Genomic DNA, 19,274 nt, shown 5'->3' with positions numbered 1-19,274 from the left:
CCGGGGCATGCTCAGATCGGGGCATATGCTCAGATTCGGAGCATGCTATAATTGCATGATTAAATAGATATTTCAAACGTCTGTTTTACAAAAATATAACTCTCTAACCTTATGGAGTTGTGTGACTGACGACCTATCAAATTGACACCTACTCGATGAAATTCCATGGAAAATTGCCAATTCGCCCATTTGGGTCTGCCGAGACTGCTAAATTGCATGAATATTGTGTTCGTCACCGATACGGTTCCTGCTCCTCTATTGTTCTTGCAAAGATCGCACCTTTCTTCACCAAATGAGGTCATACTTCGCATGTAAGCATGAAGTGGCCTCCCTAGTCCCCCTCCCATGTCAGTCTTGCTTAGGCTCGGCCTCCTGGACCGGATTCCGGGGTCTACACGGAGGGTCTAGAAGGAACGCGAAGAAGTATTTTAGAAGAGACTCCTCTAACGATGGCCATGAAGCGAGTTAATTAATGGCTTGAAATTTGGCCATTTATGAAGAAAATAGCCAAGTATTTTTATTTTCCATTTTTTGGATCCACCATCTTTATTAATAGAGTATTTCGGACATTGGTTAATCAACACACAATTAGGTATCTGGCTGTACATCAGTTGTACTGTGGAGTAAAAGCAAACATAAATGTATGGGCAATTGAGGTTGCAAATCCAGACGAATTCAACCTCTCCCAACTTTGGGTCATTCCTAATTCATCTGGAGATGATCTCAACAAGCAAGCTGATTAAACTCTCTCTCTCTCTCTCTATATATATATATATATATATCCAGTCTATGACTTTATTCGAATCTTCTTTGTCAATTACCGATGCATGTAAAAGTGAGTCCGAAGTTGTATGGTGACAACTATGTCAAATCAATGATATAATAGTTTTTATGTTAAAACCATGTGAGGGACTATTCAAGTATTCAATAGCAAGCTCAAGGAAAGGCTTCAATAATGGATTGGACAGCAGAGGTGGGCTTGATGGAGAAACTAGAGAATCCAGCTTCATTGAGGACATGGGCCCACTCTGTGCGGGTCCTTTCTTTGCCTCCATTGGTGTGGGCCATCATCACCATGTCAAGTCCCAACCTCACCCCAGTCCAGCTCTGCAACTGACTGCCTTGTTCATCTTGCTCCTCATCATCATAATCATCATCAATCACAGCTTCGACAATTACCACCTTCTTCCTCTTCTTCTTAATCTGTTTCCCGTCGGAGATGCTGTCATCATTGTTATCTTCAGCAATGGCTTCTTTGCATTTCTTTAATATTTGGATGCACTCGCTATCGGACCAATCATGGAGTACCTTCTGTCAAACGTGCAAAAGACGCTCTTATCAATAATTGTGCGTGCCAGTGTCACCTTATACACACGATACTTTTGTTACTAGTATATATATGTTATATTGATTTATGTCGAAAGATGAGTTAAGTACCGACCAATAGGAAAGTGGCATCGGCCTTGGGGATGCTCTCAAACATGTTTCCTCCGGCGTGCTCCACCCCATTCCAGTGTGGGCCAATGGAGACGACATGAGGCAGATCGAAGTTGATGCCTTTGATCTGCGGTAAGACCTTCACCATCATCCCCACGAATGTCCCATTGCCTCCCCCTACATCGACCATCACTTCAATCCCTTCAAACACCTCTGGGCAGCTGCCAATGACTGCTGCTGCTGCTAGCCTCGCATCGCAGGCCATGGCCTCGTCCAGGAGCCTACTGTGTTCGGGATCCTGGGCCGTGTAGGCCCATATGTCCTGGCCATGAGCTGCCTCGAAGGGTGGTGGAGCCACCTTGTTGGATGAGACCCAAGCGCTCAGACCATGCCAAGGAGCCAGCATGATCTATATATAACATGATCGATCCATATATCTAAAACTGTCATTCTAATAAAGTATAAAACTAGGACTTGAAAGGGGAAGTATTATTCTTACGTACCGGGGTGCTCTCAAACAAAATCAAGCTGGCCATGCTCTTCTCACCTCCCTTGAGGAGGCGCCGGGAGAGCGCCGTTTGCAAATAAGTGGTGGCCTCTTGGGTGGCTGCTGCCTTTGCCTTGAAAACCCGGTTGTGGACAAGAAACCTCATGATTCGGTAGAGTGAAGTGTAGGAGCAGTTGAGGGCAGCAGAGAGCTGAGATAGAGTGGCAGCGCCACCTTGGGTCTCAATCTCATCGGCCACACCGAGCTCGATCGCACACTTTAGCACCGCTAACTCTGTGAACCCTAACGCATACTTCCAGGCTTGCATCACTGCATTCGCTTCTTCTAGCTCTTTTTTGTTATCAGCTTTCGTTGATCCCTCTCCCTTCCCCATCTCAGTCTCTTCTCAACACTTGGGAGACCAAATATGTACACTAAGATATCGAAGCTTACTATATTTATACAAACAAGTGAACATCTAGTTTTGGAAAAATTGTGACAAGCGTCCCTAATTTTTTCCAAAATTACATATACATCCTCCTGTGGACCTGTGATTGGCAAAATTTTAGTTCACTCTTTTAATATTTCGGTGAAATTTGAAACTTCAGATGACAAAAACAAGAGGAAAAGTCACTCGCATTTTGGACCAAGATGATTTTGTTTTGAAACTTAATGACCTTTAACTACTGGTTGGGCTAGTATTTTCCTAAACCTGTACACCTATTTGAAGGGAGAGACTTATTTTTCTTTTACTACTGGTCGGGTATTACCGTAACTTTAAGAAAATATCACCCACACTTCACCATTTTATTCTCCCTCTCTCTTTTTACGTCTCTCTCCTTATTAGCAGTAGATAATAGAGAAAAATGGTGTAGCACAATGGCGCAAACTTTTGTCTGATAATCAAGAGGTTTCATATATTATTCTCATTGTGCAATTACTTGTGTTTATTTATTAGCTATTAACATTTGTATTTCATTATAATAGACCCAGAGACCTCCATTGCAATTGAAAAAATAGAAAGACGGTACATAGCGTAAATGAGAATTTGAATGGTTAATAAATATTATGATTTTGTTAATTATGACGAACACTCGTGGAAGTAAATGAGGATATGAGAAGACGCATTCAACCAAAATAAATAATAATAATAATAATAATAATAATAATAATAATAATAGAGAAGAGCCGACAAATGGACACAGTAAAACCCGATGACGAAATTTTCTCGAAACCTTTTGCCTTCAAGCACAGAGTGATGCATTTTTTTGCCTGTTCTGCATTTTCTGGAAAGCTATTCATATTTTCAGCATGTTGCTTGGACGTATGCATCTTTTTTTAGTTCATACTTTTTAAATACGAGAATTCGATAAGATAATGTGAGAGTATGCACATTATATGCATTTAGATTTAATTTTGATTTAAATGGAGATTGAAAAATTACAATAGTAAATTAATTTTGTCATAAATTTATCAGTATTTCTTTTTCAGGTTTAGCTATTTCTTTGGCCGTGGGAATGCTCTTCTGAACCATGCATTGGTGCAGGAACCAAAAAATATAATATGCTGGGAAATCCACGGGACAAACATATATACTAGTGAAGGAGAGAGACTGGAAGGATCGATCAATAAGAAGTTTAGAAATGTCTCGAAATGCTTATGTAACGAATTTTCGTTGAGTGGAGACTGAATTAATTTACATATAAATAGATACCAGCTGCGCATAGAACAACACGTGCCTCTTGTTCATATATAATACCTTTAAAATACACGGATTCTTACGATATGGTAAGACATTTTCCATTGCTGAAGGAGAAATTAAACAGCTAGCTATGTTAAGATACCCATTATTGAAGTCGTGACAATTCTTTAATTTGCAGAACTTGAAATGTTTAATATAGTTCTAAAAGTGAAATATAGATGATATATATAACACAGGCATGCATCTATAAAATTACCGACATAAACCATCCACTAAAGATTGCAATCTACCGTGATATATGGCAATCAGCTTGTTACTGTGAGAAAATTGTTTCTTTAGAGTAAAGAAATGCATGTAGGGCAAGGTCCAATATTGAAATAATTTCAGACGTTTTCCAGACTTTGTCAGTGCCAACTACATTGTCACCACGAACGAGGAAAATCTAATTATATCCCAGGTGCTTATCATTTGCTACAGAACATTTGGTTAATTATTAATTTATATCGATCAAATCGATTCTTTGAACCTGGCATTTTCTTCATTTTTTTGGTTTTTGGGTGAATATGGGGTGATCTGCGGGCGATTTTCATCGGTATTGATAGATTATAGTGAATGCGAAACACAAGAAACTTTTAACAATGGAAACATTTTTATTTTCTGAATTATATACCCAAATGTGAGATTGTTGTATTTAATAATATAATCGATTATTAGAAACGCGAGTGATAACATAATATATTCATTGTTTATATCAAGATAAGATGTTTTTCATCTTTTTACTAAATATTGGTTATAAAGTAGTTGCAATATGAAAATTTATTGTTTTTCATGTTTTTACTAAATTTAAATTTGAAAAAATTATTATAATGATTAACTTTATAGCTAAACGTTATAATATAATATACTGATAATCCCACAACGAGTATCAAACTTAGAACCTCTTGATTAGCAGAGCGTGTGTTACTGCATTATATCCCTCAATATTTAATTGAATGATTAATTACTTGTCTTTTCTCATTACTTTTATTAGGATCATGTGGCTTAAATTGGAAAGGCGTGATTCACGTGTTACTTCTGTCGGGCAATTAATACGTGGGTTCTATTTATTTCTTAACTTTCTATGTTGTCCCCACCTATTATTTAAGTAAAGAGGTATGAAACTTACAAACATGAATTTGTTCAGGGGTTCAATGTTTATTTTACTTAAATAAGATATCGGATTCGAGTCTTGTGAATGAAGAAAATATACGTTTGGTGAGTTTTACCCCTTAATAGGCCAATCTGGCTTGAACTAGGCTATTTGGGCCAATTAAACTTTCGGATACCATACTGAAAAAAAGGTATGAATTTTGGTCGATTTATCATTTCTAAGGGTTAATAGCCTAAATATACATATACTTTTCTTAATTTCTCCGATCAAGAGTTGCTTGGGCTCGTGTTTGATCTGTATAAGGTCAGTCATAAATATATACTGGTGCAATATGATATGATTAATTGTCCATTTGAATAGCTTTGAGAATGACATGTCATTGAAAGTAGATGCAAGTTGTGATTCATGCACCTTTATATATATATATATATATATATATACATATACACGTGTCTATGTAGGCCTCCAATGGGACGTAAATTCCCCGGAATGGATGAATGAAGTGTCCCAGTAGGGGAAATTATAAAGTGTACCCCGAAAGAGATGATTAAATCACTGGTCAATTGATAATAGCTACACATCTGTCTATATCGATCAAATAAATAGTAGAAATGTTTATCCGTAAAGTTCTGAATTGTTGTCATGAACTTTGGTTTTAAATTAATGCCTTGTAAATTATGAAAGGTAAGTAACCTTACTCCTCTGATTTGGGAGAAATGACTGCTGAATTGCTTAATAAGTGTGGCTATGTTAATTTTATCTACACCTTTTTGGCCTCGATATTTGTACTTCGGTCATGCAATATCACTCTATGTTTCCAGCATTTCAGATCTACTTCGAGGTTTTGGTTGGTGAATAGCTCTTGGGTTGAATGTTAATTTTTGATAGATGGTACTTGATGGGAAGAGACGTGTCTCTTGTGATACTTTTTCATAGAGACAGTTTTTTTGGAGGTTATGTATCAGGAACGATTGCAGAGTTAGTGTAAATAAGAGTCCTACACAGATGTATATGTGGATAGAAAGTTGCAAGGTTATTCATATATTGTAGTTGCTCTGAATGATCAAACGTATATAAAAAAAAGATTGGTTTGTTTTTTAACACAGATATGAGTTAGTTATTTATGATCTCCATGAGTTTTACACGCTTCCGCAATTTTATTTGATCTGCCATTATCGGTCAAGTCTGAGAATTAAGTTAAGGCTCGATACGGTTCGTGACACAATAGATTGCTCTACTGCTCTTTCTTGTTTCCTTTCCGGGATTTTGCCCTATTATTGAATTTCGAATGATACCAATAGAACAGTCCAGCATATGGAATACTTTGAAATTACAATTTAAGTATGGTATATGGTAAATGATATTACATGGTAGAGATGGCTTTGATATCATCCCTCAATATTGTCTAACCTTTGTTTGATGTTATGCGTTCATTATTTGAACAGATCTGCCCGTTACATATATTTCATTCTTACATCTTAGAAAATGACTTCCTTCGAGAAGATCGAAGTACCTCGCACCTACATAGTCACACTTTGTATTCTTGGCTTACACTTGAACAAAAACGAGGAGTCATTACTGACAAAAGGCGCCGTGACAGGGATTCTCTTAAGTGTTGCTGGCATAGGCTGCGTAGCAGAACAGCAGCTGCCACCATCCCCAAATATCATCACAAGCTGCTCATCTTCTCAACAGCATATGTATTGCAGTTCTCACTGTACAAATGTAAATAGCTTATATTGGTTTTATTTTTACCAATGCAAATTTAGTGCCGCCATAAAGATCGAGTCCTGATAAATTGTCCACTTTGATTTTATTTAAACTGTTAATAAATTGTCCGCTTTGACTTTATTTAAACTGTTAATCTTTATATATTTTTCTATGGGTGATAGATATTCATTTGTGACCAGCAACCAATTATAAAAGAGGCAGTTGTTGATTATGTTTTTATTCCCATTCTTTCTTATCCAGACGCTGATACTTTTATATCAATTGCATTACTCATCCCTTTTCATCCTTGAATTTTTACAGTGTTGACGTAGCCTTAATCGGATCACCTGAGATTGCAAAGCTCGTCCATTCTTTTGATATATTTGTATATCTAACAAGTCGAACCATATGCACACCAAACACACGTGGAATTTCACTAGTGTGCATATATACATATATTTGTGTGTGTATGCATGTCAAATTATTACTCATTGATCATTTTCTAATCCAATGTGATAGAAGAGCTAATAGGATGGGTAGAATAACGGAAATAGCAATAAAGAAGGAGTTGAGGAAAGTGGTGGGAGTGATTGGACCCATTGCGTTACCATATGTAGCCGCTAGAGCACACACTGCAATCCTCAGCTCCAACTGCAGAGGAAGCCTGGCCGTGAGAATCCAGATCATCTGAATAGCTGCAAAGAACCCGATCGAGTTGCAGAACAAGAAGAAGATGTATGAAATAGGATTGATGTTGGCCATAACTGCCTGTCCAGCCTTATGTGATTGGGTGAAAATCCCGTTTGATGTGGTGCTGTTTGTTGTGCTGTTAAGAGGCCCCGAGTTGTCCTGCCATAACCCTCCTGGGGGCTGAAGCACAGCTTGATAGGTGGTGGCCGTGATGAGGGCAGCCACCACCAGAAGGGCGCTCCTCACGCTGTCTGGCGAGTCCCGGTCTTTCTTGAATTTGAAATATTCATTCCAATTGTTCCTGTCGTGCTTGAGTATCCCTCTGAGCTTGAGGGTTAATATCTGTAGCCCCCACAGACCGGTTCCAGTTTGTGGGCAAATCTTTGATGCTGGGTCAGAGGTCGCCCGAGCCTCTGGTAATTCAGTGGCTATCCGCATGGTCGTAGCTCCAGCGAGAATGAGGATGTCACCGATTTCCTTGTCTCCTGCTTCACTTGGGAAAACCGATAGGGCATTGAAAGCTGTTAGACCCATTTTGTTCACTGCGTTCACTTCCACCAGCTCCGCGTTCACTATGCTCCCATTCAGAATGAAGTCTACTACCTGCTCATAAATTGTGATGTTCATTAGACCAGCGCCGGCAAAACAGAAGGCGAAACAGAATAAGAAGGCGGCATTATTTCTCAGTTGCTTAGAAAGCTGAAAATTAAACTACAAAGATATGCTAAATGCGACTTTCTCCCGAACTTTATATTTCCGAATCGTGTACATACCTCGTACTGCCTTGCAGAAACTGCAAGGTACAAAATGGTATTGCCCTGCGCATCCTTCCGATTCAGAAAGTTTACTCTGTTAGTATTCTTCAGCTCTTCTACTAGCAAAGTGAAAACCTCAAAGTGACTGCTCTTCACCGCAAGGTGGAGTGCAGTCTCGCATAGAGCAGTGACTTCCTTGATCGACTCCAGACAAGCCGAGAGCAGCTCTTTCAAGACCTCGGTTCTCCCTTTCAGAGCTGCATAGTGCAGAGGAATCCTTCTCTCCTTGCCCTTCGAAAGGCACAACTGAGGACTCAGGTTCAGCAGCTCCCTTACCATTTCAAGGTTCCCGTTGGCCGATGCTATGTGCCACGGGGTGAGGCCATCTGGGTTCATCTCTTCAGCTAACTTGGGCCTCACCTTTAAGATCTCGCGTGTGAATTCAACTTGATCTGCTAGAGCGGCAACGTGTAAAGGAGTTTGTCCGCCTTCTACAGCTGCTCTGTTGAGTATCAGGGGATCATTTTTACCAAGGGAGTGCAAGTGCTCGATGTTTCCTGTACGAGCGGCATCGGCTAACCTCATATCCATTTCTTGTAGAAACCTTTTGATGTTTCAGAACTCAGACCATTAGATTGGTAACTCGTCTCCAAGGAGTGCTGTTAGACATTCGCTGATACATAATATGGGCGCATTTGAAACCTTGATGGTTGTGAAAATATATTACGAATAATTCTAATATCCATTTGCAGCTTATTAAATTAATCTTTGGGCCGGGAAGGAACTTTCATTTCCTTCAAAGTCAACGTTACGGTTTTCTCATAAGGTTCATTGATCACATTTCATCAACTGATGATGACATTTCGTATTAACTAATGTTAAAGGCTTATCCTTGTCTTTGTTAATTGAAGAATATTGATCACATCTTTTGACTTGATATGCCAAAATAGTTGGTTAACAATTACCGTCTTTTAATCGGTAGCAAATTGCTTGATTCAAACGGAAGATCAATATATAATATAGAGGGTTCTTCTATCCGATGCCGCAGAGATTTACACCTTGTATTTTCACCGAAAAAGAGAGGAAATATTCTAGTCCCCGTGCCTATGGCTATGGCAGTCGCCAAGCCACATATGCATCGACACTTTATTTTCGATAAGTCCTTGCAAACGAGTTGGCATTATACTCTGAGATTTTGGAATTGTGATCTTGGAAGTGTTTGAAGGGGTTTCCAATCTAAACTCTCCAATCAAGGTTTTCAGAGGTACAAGCAAATATGTTGGTATGGAGGCCCCAATAATATCGCCCAATAACATCACTCCAAGATTTATAAGTAAAAAGGAAAGGGAGAGGAGGGCTAGCAATGCCAGCGACTGCCGCATGTATACCTTGCAGATGACCACGGCCACCTCTAGGAGGTCCATATGTACTTATGTGTGGTACTGTTTATTACGTCAAAAATGTCAAGACACCAATTCGGCACACGTGTGGTGATTGTAAGCGCACCAGGAAGCGGTTCCAAGAATTATTGATGTGTCACTAGCCGGCTCCACCAATACAAAGTGTGTATCGCGGTTTTAAAAATCCATGGGATTGAATGGCGGCTAGATTTAGGTCTTCGAAATTAAAGTGCGCCTTAAACGATTCACAGTCTGGAAATTTGACGGTTGTGAGTTCTCCACCAAATATCCACGCACAAACACGAGTCCGAATATAGTCAAGCGGCTTTAAAGCCTGCCCAATTACTTATCGGCCAATTCAACTCAGGGAAGCCAAATTGAGGGAATTCACCAATTCAAGTGAACCCACGCTCACATGAGTAACCTCGGCAGCCGTTGCCTAAGAAAATTGCGATTTTCCCCTCAAATGCCTGGAAGCTCCAAGAATGAAAGCCCTTCGATCCGCGGGGAATCGATTGAGGGTAGATGAAATGGGAATGAAAGGTGCGGTAAAGTAAGGTGTGATTAAGGTAAAAGTGCTTAAAAGATAAAGGTGCTTTAAAGGTATAGGTGCAAGGAAAAATAAAGGATAGATAAAGTAAAGTGCAGGAAAGGAAAAGATAATGTAAAGGATAAGATTGATGTGTTGGTTGGGACCCTTATAGCGAACTTCAATTCACGTATTTATAGGCGTTTACAATGAAACCCTAGAAAATTTCTCTAAATGGATACGCATATAAAATACGATATCGAGATAATATTTGAAAGAATAATAAACTTTTAGCTAATCTAAATTGCCTAAAAGATAGAATATCAACTTATATCGGAAAAATATCCGACTTATTTACTATAAGATCAAAGATATCACGAGGATCTCCATCGCCTCTAACTATAGATGCACGTCCAAACACATATATATTTCTTCATGATGGGCTCTCCAATTGGTCTTTGTCATGATGGGCTTGATTTTGCTTGGACCTTCTCCTTTGTTTGGACCTCGAATTTAATCCGACCCACGGCGTGATGATCGCGATGAGCTTTCTTAAACTCCAACCAATATGTCCTTAAACCCGGGAAAACATCCGAATCACCTATTACATATCACGACTTGGCAATCTTCATAAAGTGCGGAAAATAGATGTAAATAAGTACATTTGCTACTGATAAGATATCATACAAAATAGAATATAAATAACATATCATATCTATCTCTATAAAAAAAATATAATATGATTTCCTTTTTGAAAAGCATAAAGATAACGCATCGTATCTATAAAAATATTATTTAAATTATTCTTAGAAAAGCAAATATAATTTTACGTGGTTTGTTTTTATCTAGATTATTCATAAAATATTAATAATTTTAAAAGTTCAAAAACAATCACTAGTCCCATGAATTTATATCTATACGTTTTTTAAAAAAATATTTTTTAAGGAAAAGCTCAAAAACACGAGAAAATAGCGATCGCTCCCGTGAATCTAAATTGTATTTTTTATAATATTTAAAAATTAAAATTTGTTTCCTAAACAAATCTAAAAACTGAGAAAATAACTCGATCCTAAAAATCTATATTTAGATGTTTTAAAAAATTTTAAAATTTAAAATTTAAAACTTATTTCTAAAAGAAATGTAAAATAATAAAAAAATAATGAATGGTCCCACAACAGTGTTATCAGACCCGGACCGGATCGGGCGGTTCGACCGATTGGACCGGAAACCGGACCTGTGTCCGGTCCGGTTACCTAAAAAACCGAAATTGCATAAAAAACCGATGAACCTAGAAAACCAACCGGTTTTTAAACAAACCCATCAAACCCATTCGAATCGGCCGGTTGATGGGTTCATGATTTTTAAGTGAAATCTGAATCTCCCGACCCGAGCCTGAAACCGAATTCACTCAGTGACTTCACGCACGGATTGAATCGAAGAAAAAATTCGAAAACTGAAGTCTGAAGGTGAAACCCTAGCCGGCTATCCTCTTCGCTCTTCCCTCTTCTCGTCAGTGTCGTCACTCTCCGTTCCAGTTAGGTTCAGGCATCGGCTGATTCGCTCTTCCCTCTAGCGGCCGATGCGTTGAGGATCGCCTTTTCTAGGTGAGATTTCGAGCTATCTTCTCGTAAGATTCCATCGTTTCGATCGCCTCTGTTGATGTTATAGTGCTAAGATGTGTGCTAGCTCGTAGATCTGTATATCGGTCTCGTCTCTGGAGCATTGATTTCTCATTCAATTGATTCGAATCTCGTATGCATGGACTTCCTGTATAGTTCTAATTTCCGATGGATGTCCGAATCTGGAACTGTGGGGCGATGTTTCATGAGACGTTCTGGATTTTATGTGTTCATGATATGTTCTCGTCTGTGCTGGTCCTCTTGAATGTGTTCGCTTGAGATCTGTCTGTGATTCTCGTAGCTGTCTCATGCGTTCTTCATACGCTTGCATACGTCGGTTTAGTCTGTGTTTCATGATCGATGTTGTCTATGATTCCTTTGTGGTCGCTGATTCGCAAGATTCTGATTCTTTCCTTCCTTTTGATTTGGCTGATCTGAGTTGTGGTTTCTCTTAACATCTTTTGCTTTGTTCTGTTCATTCAGAGGGGAGTGTTCTGGGCCTTGATATTTAGTACCATCTGGAAATGATGGTACTAATTATTCTTGTTTCATTTCGATTATCTTCATGATATGATGTATATTTCAATTTCATTTTTAAGAAGTTATATTCCTTGTCAGATTTGTTGAATTTGAATTTGGAAGATCTTGATATGGGTGATGAGGCTGAAGATAATATTGATGGAGGGAATGTCAATGACCAAGTCCAAGAGAATATATTTTTTGAAGCTCCTGAAGCACCAAATGATGTTGCAGCTGAAGGCAATATTCGTGAAAATTATGGTGGAAATTGGAGTGCATGGAATTGTTGATAAAATTACCTCTGCTGTCAAATATTTTGTCGTGGTTTTTCTTTGATGGTTTTATATTTTCTGCAAGTTAGATCGACTTGTTTCTTTGGTTTTCTAATGAGACAGTTATATGTACTTCCGCAATGATATTTTCTGCAAGTTATATGGTTTTCTTGGGAGTGGGTTAATAGCGAACATGCATCATGGTTGGTTTTTGGTTTGTGGACACGGCGATGCTGATTCTAACCTATTGTTTTGGTTCTGGTGCTGCATTAAAGCTTTATAAGGGAAAAGGGAAAAAAAAAAAAAACATAATTGATTCAGAAAGGAGGGACAAAGGAGGAAGGAAAAGAACAAAAAGAGCTAAAGAAAGGTACTGACTCTACTGAGGAAAGGTTCTCAAACATATTTCTAATTTTTATATTATTTTTTTAAAATAATAAATATTTATTTATTTTATAATTAAATAGGCGGTCCGACCCATCGAACCCCCGGTTGAACTCATTAACCCGTGACCCCATACCTCGGCCGGTTCGATGTCCGGTCCGATTCTGATAACACTACCCACAAATCTATATATGTATTTTGGAAAATTCTAAAATTCATTTTCTTGAGAAAACCTAAAAACATCTATGAGAGTTTAATTTTATTATATAAAATATGTGTTATAAATTATTAAAATAATAATTTACAATCAATAACAATATAATATCACATATATAAGATAGGGAAAAAAATTGCATAAAAGAAGAAAAGTTAATATAAGTCTTGAAAAATCAGATATTGGCAAGACTATGCATTAAAAAAAATTAAAAAGATCAATTTTCACCACGGTAGGATGAATTTTTGTCTTCAACATTGTCAAAATTGGAGAATCCAAAAATTTACAAATGTTTATGCATGTGAAAAAGTAAAAACTTGAAGAATACGCCTTCAAAGTTTAATTGTAGATGTACTAAAATAAACACGTGCGCGTGCGAAAAATTGAAGAACTCTAATGGTAGCAATATTTTTAAGAGTCGAATCAGTAAGAGGTTATGTGTGGAACCTCTACTGTTTATAATGTATCAAACATAATATAATATAAATAACACATCATATCTATATTTATAAAAAAAAAGTATGATTTGATTTGCTTTTTGAAAAAAAATATATATAACACGTCATATGTATGAAAATATAATTTAATTTACTTTCTGAAAAGCAACTATCATCTTACGTGATTTGTTTTATTTAGATCTATTCATAAAATAGTTATAATTTTAAAAAATTCAAAGAATGAGAAAATAATGATTGGATCCATAAATCTATATCTATATGTTTTAAAAATAAAAAAATTATTTTCCAAAAAAAGCTCAAAAGCCCGAGAATATAATAACCAGTCTCACAAATTTAAATTTATATGTTTCAAAATTTTCAAACTTAAAAAATTCATATTCTGCAAAAGCTAAAAAATTGAGTTAATAACTACCAATCCTACAAAATCCATATTTATATGTTTTATAAGTTTTAAAAATGAAAATGAAGTTTTTTTAAAATAAATCTAAAAAGATCGAGAAAATAATGACCAGTCCTACAAATCTAAATTCATGCATTTTAAAAGATTTAAAAATGCATTTTTTAAAAAAAATACTGAAAAAATCGCATTCAGCAAGCAACCATTTTGTGCCATCTATTCAAGCCCACCAAAATGCGTTTTTTTTTAAATTTTGCTAATTTTATTACATAAAATATGCATTTTAAATTGTTGAAAAATAATAATTTACAATCAATAACTACCTACTATTAGATATATAAGGCTAAATGTAATTTAATTTGAATAAAATAAGAAAAAAAACTCAATATAAGTATTGAAAAATGCAACATTGTCAAGATTATGCAAAAAAAATTGAAAAGAAAAATTCCAACTATGCAGGATGCTTTTTTGTCTTCAAAATTATTAAGATTCATATGACATCACGCCATGTCTTATGCAATCACATGCATAAAATCGGAGAACCCAAAAATTCCAAAATTTTATGGATGAGAAAAAAAGCAACAAACAAGAATTCACCTTCAAAAGTCCAATTGTAGAAGTATTAAAATAAACTTGCATGTGTGCCAAATAGTGAAGGGCTCTAGTGGTAGCAATATTTTTCATAGGCGGATCGTAAGTGTTTATGTGTTATATCTCCGCTATTTATAATGTATCATACATAACATAATATGAATATAGATAACACCATATCTATATCTATAAAAAAAATCATGTGATTTACTTTTTGACAAATAAATATATAACACATCGTATGTATAAAAATATATTTTGATTTGTTTTTTTTTGAAAAGTAACTATGATCTTACGTGATTTGTTTTATCTCGATCTTCTCATAAAATATTTATAATGTTCAAAAATTCAAAAATAAAAAAATAATGACTAACCCCATAAATCTATACATATTTTATAAAAAAATAGAAAATTCATTTTCTAAAATAAAACTCAAAAAGTCGAGAGAATAACGACCGGCCTCACAAATATATATGTTTTAAATTTTAAAATAATAAAAATTAAAAGTCCGATTTCTAGAAAAGCTCAAAAAATCAAGAAAATAACGATCAGTATCATAAATCTATATTTATATCTTTTAAAAGTTTTAAAAAATTAAAATGCTTTCCTAATGAAGGATAAAAAAATAGGAAAATAATGCAGGGCCTACAAATCATAATCTATGTATATATTTTTAAATTTTTCAAAAATTGATTTTTTAAAAAATTAAAAAAATCAAGAAAATTCCAATAAGCAACGACAGTTTTGATGCCATCTGGACGGATCCACCATATTATTACTTTCGTGTATATATATATATATACACATATAGATATGGGTATAGATATAGATGTTCAATCTGTTCCTTAAGATTTCCTTCTTAAATGACATCTTAATCTATTATTAAGCATGCCTTTGAGTGCCCCTTTTAGCTGCAAAACCATCAGCTAATTAAAGATGGAGACCGCTAAAAAATTAGTTTACTTTAACAAATCGCTTATAGCCTTATACGACTAATAATTTGTATATATAGTGATCTTGATTATTCTGAATATATGATCACAACGTTTTGCTTGCAGGATTTTGGTGCAAACAAGTGTTGTATCAACATTTAAGGTAACGTAAATGATTCCAGCATGTTTGTGCTCCATGTCTTCTCCTTCCAATAATATTACGCAAATCACAAATAATACGATGAGGATAACCAAAGCTAGCTTTTAAATATTGTGCTTTTAACATTCTGGACAGTTCACTGGACTTGTGGAAATAGTTTGCTTTAAATGAAGTTGAACTGCATTATGTTTCCTCCTGGACATTTTGGGTTATTTAGATGCAAAACTTGTCAAAAGACAGTATTAGAATGATGCAAAAGTTTATTGAATATAGCGGAAAGTAGTAATTTGTCATAGATCAACTGCAGAATGACTCAAACTGGGCTGCTGAATATTGCTGAATAGTCTTCCTGCCCATTTTATTTTGCAGAAGTTACTAAAAAACAAGACAATGAGTATTGTAAATTTCGCTAAACATATTTTTTTATTCCTGTTTCAGTTATTTTGTCTAAAATTTGTTCGATCTAACAGTAACGATCAGATGATGAGTAGGAAGGATAATTAACACGGTTCAATAATCTGAAATTTTGATTATGCATATGCAGTGGTAGTGACATGGCCAGACCGAACATTACTAACAATACTGGCCATATTAACAGCAATGTGGCGGAATTTGGAAAGTCTTCCATTCCCAGGAATAATTTCAAAACAAATAGAAACAGAAAAAAAAATCAAAAGAAAAGAAGAAAATTCAAATTTAATTAAAACGCTTTCTAAGACAAAGAAGCGTGAGAAATTACATTTGGGGACGCAATTAGATAGCGTCTCTCACCAATTTATCTAGCTACACATATATAAAAGCTTAGGAAAAGCATAGGATAATACCACATAGGATGAACTTTTGTTACGATTGAGCGGCTCTTCAAGAGATCATTACTTAAGATGCCGCAAATGACACAAAATTATGGTGCCATCTCAGTTATGGAATTTCAAATTAAATTCCTCATTCAATGAAATACTAAAGTTTCTAACTCAAAGGAATTGAAATTGTCATAGCTCATAGAAGTCAAAAAATTTCGTACTTACTGCTCAAAAGTAAAAACTCTTCAGCTGCTAGACCAGCTGATGGTTTTGCATGAAAGTAAGGCTTTGCATGAAAGTAAGGATTTGGCGATGATGGATTTATCGATGAATTTAAATTGATAAGATTGTGATATACTCTCATGATTTTATAGGTTGCCGACCTCTATTACTGGTACACATTCAAATGACAGTGGACTTGTCGTGTTAATTTTTTTTTTTTTGAGTTCATTATATTTGATTTGGTTTAGTACGGATATTGATAGTGTTATTGCTAAAAAAAGATTTACTAATTTGTGTAAATAGTAATTGTGTGACTGAAGAAATTGTTGTATATACACTAGGCATAGTTGTATCATCATATGTTTATGTCCACTTCATTTGAAAATTATATTTGTAGTTCAGTTAATTTATAAATATTAATCTTATACTCGATAAAATGTAATATTTTATAGGTTGAACAGCCTACTAAGCAAATCAACTGGTGTGACGAAATTATATTTATTTTGATATAACTAATCAGGTTATGCTATATTTGCATCTTTTCCGATACTAGTCGTTTTCAATAGTCGTCATCAATTCGCTATCTTAATAATCTATCCGACGCATATACCCAGGTCTTTCCTCCAGTTCATCATGACTGGCCCACTGTATTCCGAATATAAGCTGGGACACGGCACTTGCGGATGCTTTTTACTGGCGCCGAGGATGTCATTTCCAATGTAAAATAGCGTTTTAAAGAGAAAACAATTGCGTCCTTACACTCCCAGAATTTCTGGTAGTGATGGTCTTAATCGAAACCTCGATCGCCTTCGCCTGCTTTTGCACTTGTCGGTGGAGTTTTTGCCTGAAATGAGTGCCACATCCAACGCATGATTCACGTGATTGGGGAAGGGTGACGTGACTGCAGCCCGTGTTAACCTTTAGACTATCTCCAATGCGAGACACTCCATACGTCTCTAAGTGAGTCCAATTTTCCCTACATAGAGTTACATACATGAGAAATACCGCGAAAAAATGAGTGATTCAGAGCTCCAATGACCGTCCCTATTCGGATCTGTATTGTGAACTCACACTTTTTTTTTTTGGTAGTTTGGGCTTGTTTGGATTTCCAAACATCAAATTTTAACTTTAACTCAACACATTACACAACAAAAACACACATTTCTCAAGTCAAAAATTTTAACTTTAATTTTAACTCAACACACTACACAACAAAAAGCACACGTTTCCTAAGTCAAATTTATAATCACATCTCATTTGTCATTTTTCACAATCAAAATCAAAATCAAAATTGAAGTTACCCTAACTCTGAATCCAAATGCACCCTTAGGGGGCGTTTGATTTCAGAGTTAAAGTAATTTTGATTTTGATTTTGATTTTAATTTTGATTTTGATTGTGAAAAAAGATAAATGAGATGATATTATAAATTTGACTTAAAAAACGTGTATTTTTATTTTTTAATGGGTAAAATTAAAATCAAAATCAAAATCACGATTTTAAAATCAATTTCAAATTTCAAACGGACCTCCTACCGTTTTTGAAAAAGAGAAAAATAATGTGTAGCCTGCTGTAAGTCATGTGAGCTAGCGCTGCGGGCCCCACAGCATAAAGAACCACCGGCTCTTTTAAAACGCTTTAATTAAAAAAAAAAAGCGGCTGCTTTGCAGCTGCAGGGTTGTCACGTGGCGCCGTATCTCTTGGCGCCACGTGAGCTTGAGAGACGGCTAGAGACCCGTTGGAGATAGTCTTAGGATTGATGCCTATGCAATACCAAGCGAGGACCTTTTCTTCCGGCCTATGCATGGGCTCGCTGGACGAGTTTCGTGGAGCATGAATAATAGGCTCGGGGGTTCTCAAGAGCGTTAGCTTCCTCCAAGTTCCTCCCGAAGCGTGTCCGGCAAATGCTACCGCTCCTATCCTCCGGGCTATGATCATTTTGATCCTGTCTCGCACATTGAAGGGGATGGATTTCTGGTTGTCCATCACGATTCGAGGCCGCTTGAGCCATTGGGCTTGGTAAAACATTTCTGGATTGTAAACCTCTTAATTTTTGTATTTGTAAACAACATTTAATACCCGTTTGATTTTGCAATCTGATTTTAAAATTTTAACTCTACTCACTACACAACAAAAAATAACTCTTTCAATTCAAAAATATGAGCCTCATATATAAATCCACATACAACTCCATTATACTCAATTCAATTTTTAATATTAAATTCTCTCAACTATTCATTACTTTTTCAACAATTTAACAGCACAATCATTACACAATCATCACATTCTCATAATTATTCATTACTTTTTCATACTTTTTCTCATAATTTAACAACATAATTATTACAACCTAATTAAAATCAAAATTCAAATCTACATAATTTTAAAACCAAACACAGTGCGACAGGGATTCTCAAGCAATGAGGAGGAGGTACGCTCTTGAGATCGACTCTTCCATCAAGTTCCGCCCCAAACATCTTAGCTTTATAGAGGAATTTGTACAAGATGAAATTCAGATGTGATAACTGATGACTTCAACTATCTGGATCTGCCAACTGCCGATATGTCAAGTCGAGGCTATGTATATAATGTCAGGATTCACCGAGAAGCAAATGCAAGCAAACTCAATTCGACACTCTCGCACAATCGGAGCTTTGCTTAATTGCAGCGTACTCGATTAGAGGTCACTGCCCATGCCTCAAGCATATCAATCCAATTTCTTATGCAGCGATTGCAACCTAAGTTTAGACTTTGCCTAGTGTTAAATCTGCAGAGAATTGTAGAAGATGGACACAGTAGAATTTTCCAAAGCGACCGCAAATGACTTTAGTCTGTCCATGAAGTCGAG

General features: G+C 36.0%; 2 protein-coding genes and 1 long non-coding RNA gene across 5 annotated transcripts; 1 reads left to right on the top strand and 2 right to left on the bottom strand.

Annotated features, from left to right (window-relative positions):
- Window positions 1–514: 514 nt before the first annotated feature.
- Window positions 515–2,366, bottom strand: LOC116190228 (acetylserotonin O-methyltransferase-like). 2 transcript variants are annotated; one of them, XM_031519887.1, is made up of 3 exons: window positions 1,941–2,366; window positions 1,442–1,795; window positions 515–1,311 (listed from the first exon to the last, which is right to left on the bottom strand). In XM_031519887.1, the coding sequence occupies exons 1-3, from the start codon at window positions 2,316–2,318 to the stop codon at window positions 937–939; spliced, it is 1,107 nt and encodes a 368-aa protein (XP_031375747.1). In that variant the 5' UTR covers window positions 2,319–2,366; the 3' UTR covers window positions 515–936. The 2 variants fall into 2 exon arrangements, with proteins under 2 accessions (XP_031375747.1, XP_031375745.1); XM_031519885.1 differs by having other exon boundaries at window positions 588–1,311; window positions 1,442–1,846.
- A 3,846-nt stretch (window positions 2,367–6,212) lies between these two features.
- On the bottom strand, window positions 6,213–8,658 carry LOC116190229 (ankyrin repeat-containing protein BDA1-like). Of its 2 annotated transcripts, XM_031519889.1 has the most exons (3): window positions 7,950–8,658; window positions 7,095–7,779; window positions 6,213–6,491 (listed from the first exon to the last, which is right to left on the bottom strand). In XM_031519889.1, exons 1-3 carry the CDS (start codon window positions 8,520–8,522, stop codon window positions 6,457–6,459), a joined length of 1,293 nt encoding a protein of 430 aa, XP_031375749.1. In that variant the 5' UTR covers window positions 8,523–8,658; the 3' UTR covers window positions 6,213–6,456. The 2 variants fall into 2 exon arrangements, with proteins under 2 accessions (XP_031375749.1, XP_031375748.1); XM_031519888.1 differs by lacking the exon at window positions 6,213–6,491 and having other exon boundaries at window positions 6,840–7,779.
- A 2,586-nt stretch (window positions 8,659–11,244) lies between these two features.
- Window positions 11,245–12,482, top strand: LOC116190227. Its single transcript, XR_004152624.1, has 2 exons — window positions 11,245–11,464; window positions 12,098–12,482. It is a non-coding gene; the product is annotated as an uncharacterized LOC116190227 (long non-coding RNA).
- Window positions 12,483–19,274: the final 6,792 nt, after the last annotated feature.

The sequence above is a fragment of the Punica granatum genome, unplaced genomic scaffold, assembly GCF_007655135.1.
Source record: "Punica granatum isolate Tunisia-2019 unplaced genomic scaffold, ASM765513v2 Contig00398, whole genome shotgun sequence".
NCBI classification, from domain to species: domain Eukaryota; kingdom Viridiplantae; phylum Streptophyta; class Magnoliopsida; order Myrtales; family Lythraceae; genus Punica; species Punica granatum.
This window is presented reverse-complemented; position numbering and strand designations above follow the sequence as displayed.